This window comes from Apis dorsata, unplaced genomic scaffold (assembly GCF_000469605.1).
Source record: "Apis dorsata unplaced genomic scaffold, Apis dorsata 1.3 scaffold_73, whole genome shotgun sequence".
NCBI classification, from domain to species: domain Eukaryota; kingdom Metazoa; phylum Arthropoda; class Insecta; order Hymenoptera; family Apidae; genus Apis; species Apis dorsata.
The window spans coordinates 736,859-737,181 of record NW_006263371.1 but is presented as its reverse complement, the minus strand read 5'-3'; the positions used below and the strand labels follow the sequence as shown (position 1 = coordinate 737,181).

At 50.8% G+C, this 323-nt stretch overlaps 1 protein-coding gene and 1 long non-coding RNA gene across 6 annotated transcripts in view; both read left to right on the top strand.

The window, feature by feature from the left end:
* Positions 1-323, top strand: part of LOC116186899 — a 21,285-nt gene that overhangs the window by 1,713 nt on the left and 19,249 nt on the right. The gene's annotated exons all lie outside the window — the stretch shown is intronic.
* LOC102672381 (neprilysin-1-like) overlaps positions 1-323 on the top strand; it is an 11,113-nt gene that overhangs the window by 954 nt on the left and 9,836 nt on the right. For all 4 annotated transcript variants that reach the window (XR_004151942.1, XM_031515486.1, XM_031515485.1 and 1 more), the window contains one exon: positions 1-75. This exon is cut by the window's left edge. Coding sequence is in view for 3 of the 4 variants with exons in the window: in XM_031515486.1 (XP_031371346.1) it covers positions 1-75 (75 nt within the window). In the remaining variant the exon portion in view is untranslated. The remainder of the gene's footprint in view (positions 76-323) is intronic.

Below are 323 nucleotides of genomic sequence, written 5' to 3'. Positions count from 1 at the left end.
CTCTCCTCGCCACTTGCCTTTTTATTCTTCTGCTGTTGGCGTTGAACACGAGCCGCGAATGCGTGCAAGAGCCCCGTAAGTTGAATTAACCCTAAATGATACGATTAGTTCCGATGGGTCTGGTTAATTAAACGACCGACAGTGGATCGAGCGAGTGATACCGCCTGCACTCCAAGTTGATTCGAGCACGGAGTGGGGGTCTAGGTGTCGAAGAATAGCAATACGAGGAACTATTGAGTTGATCCGAAGATTGACGTGGAATTAGAGTGAGTTAGGGTTTGGCCGAGCGCGACAGAGAGCGCGCTAGGGTAGTTGCGGGCATA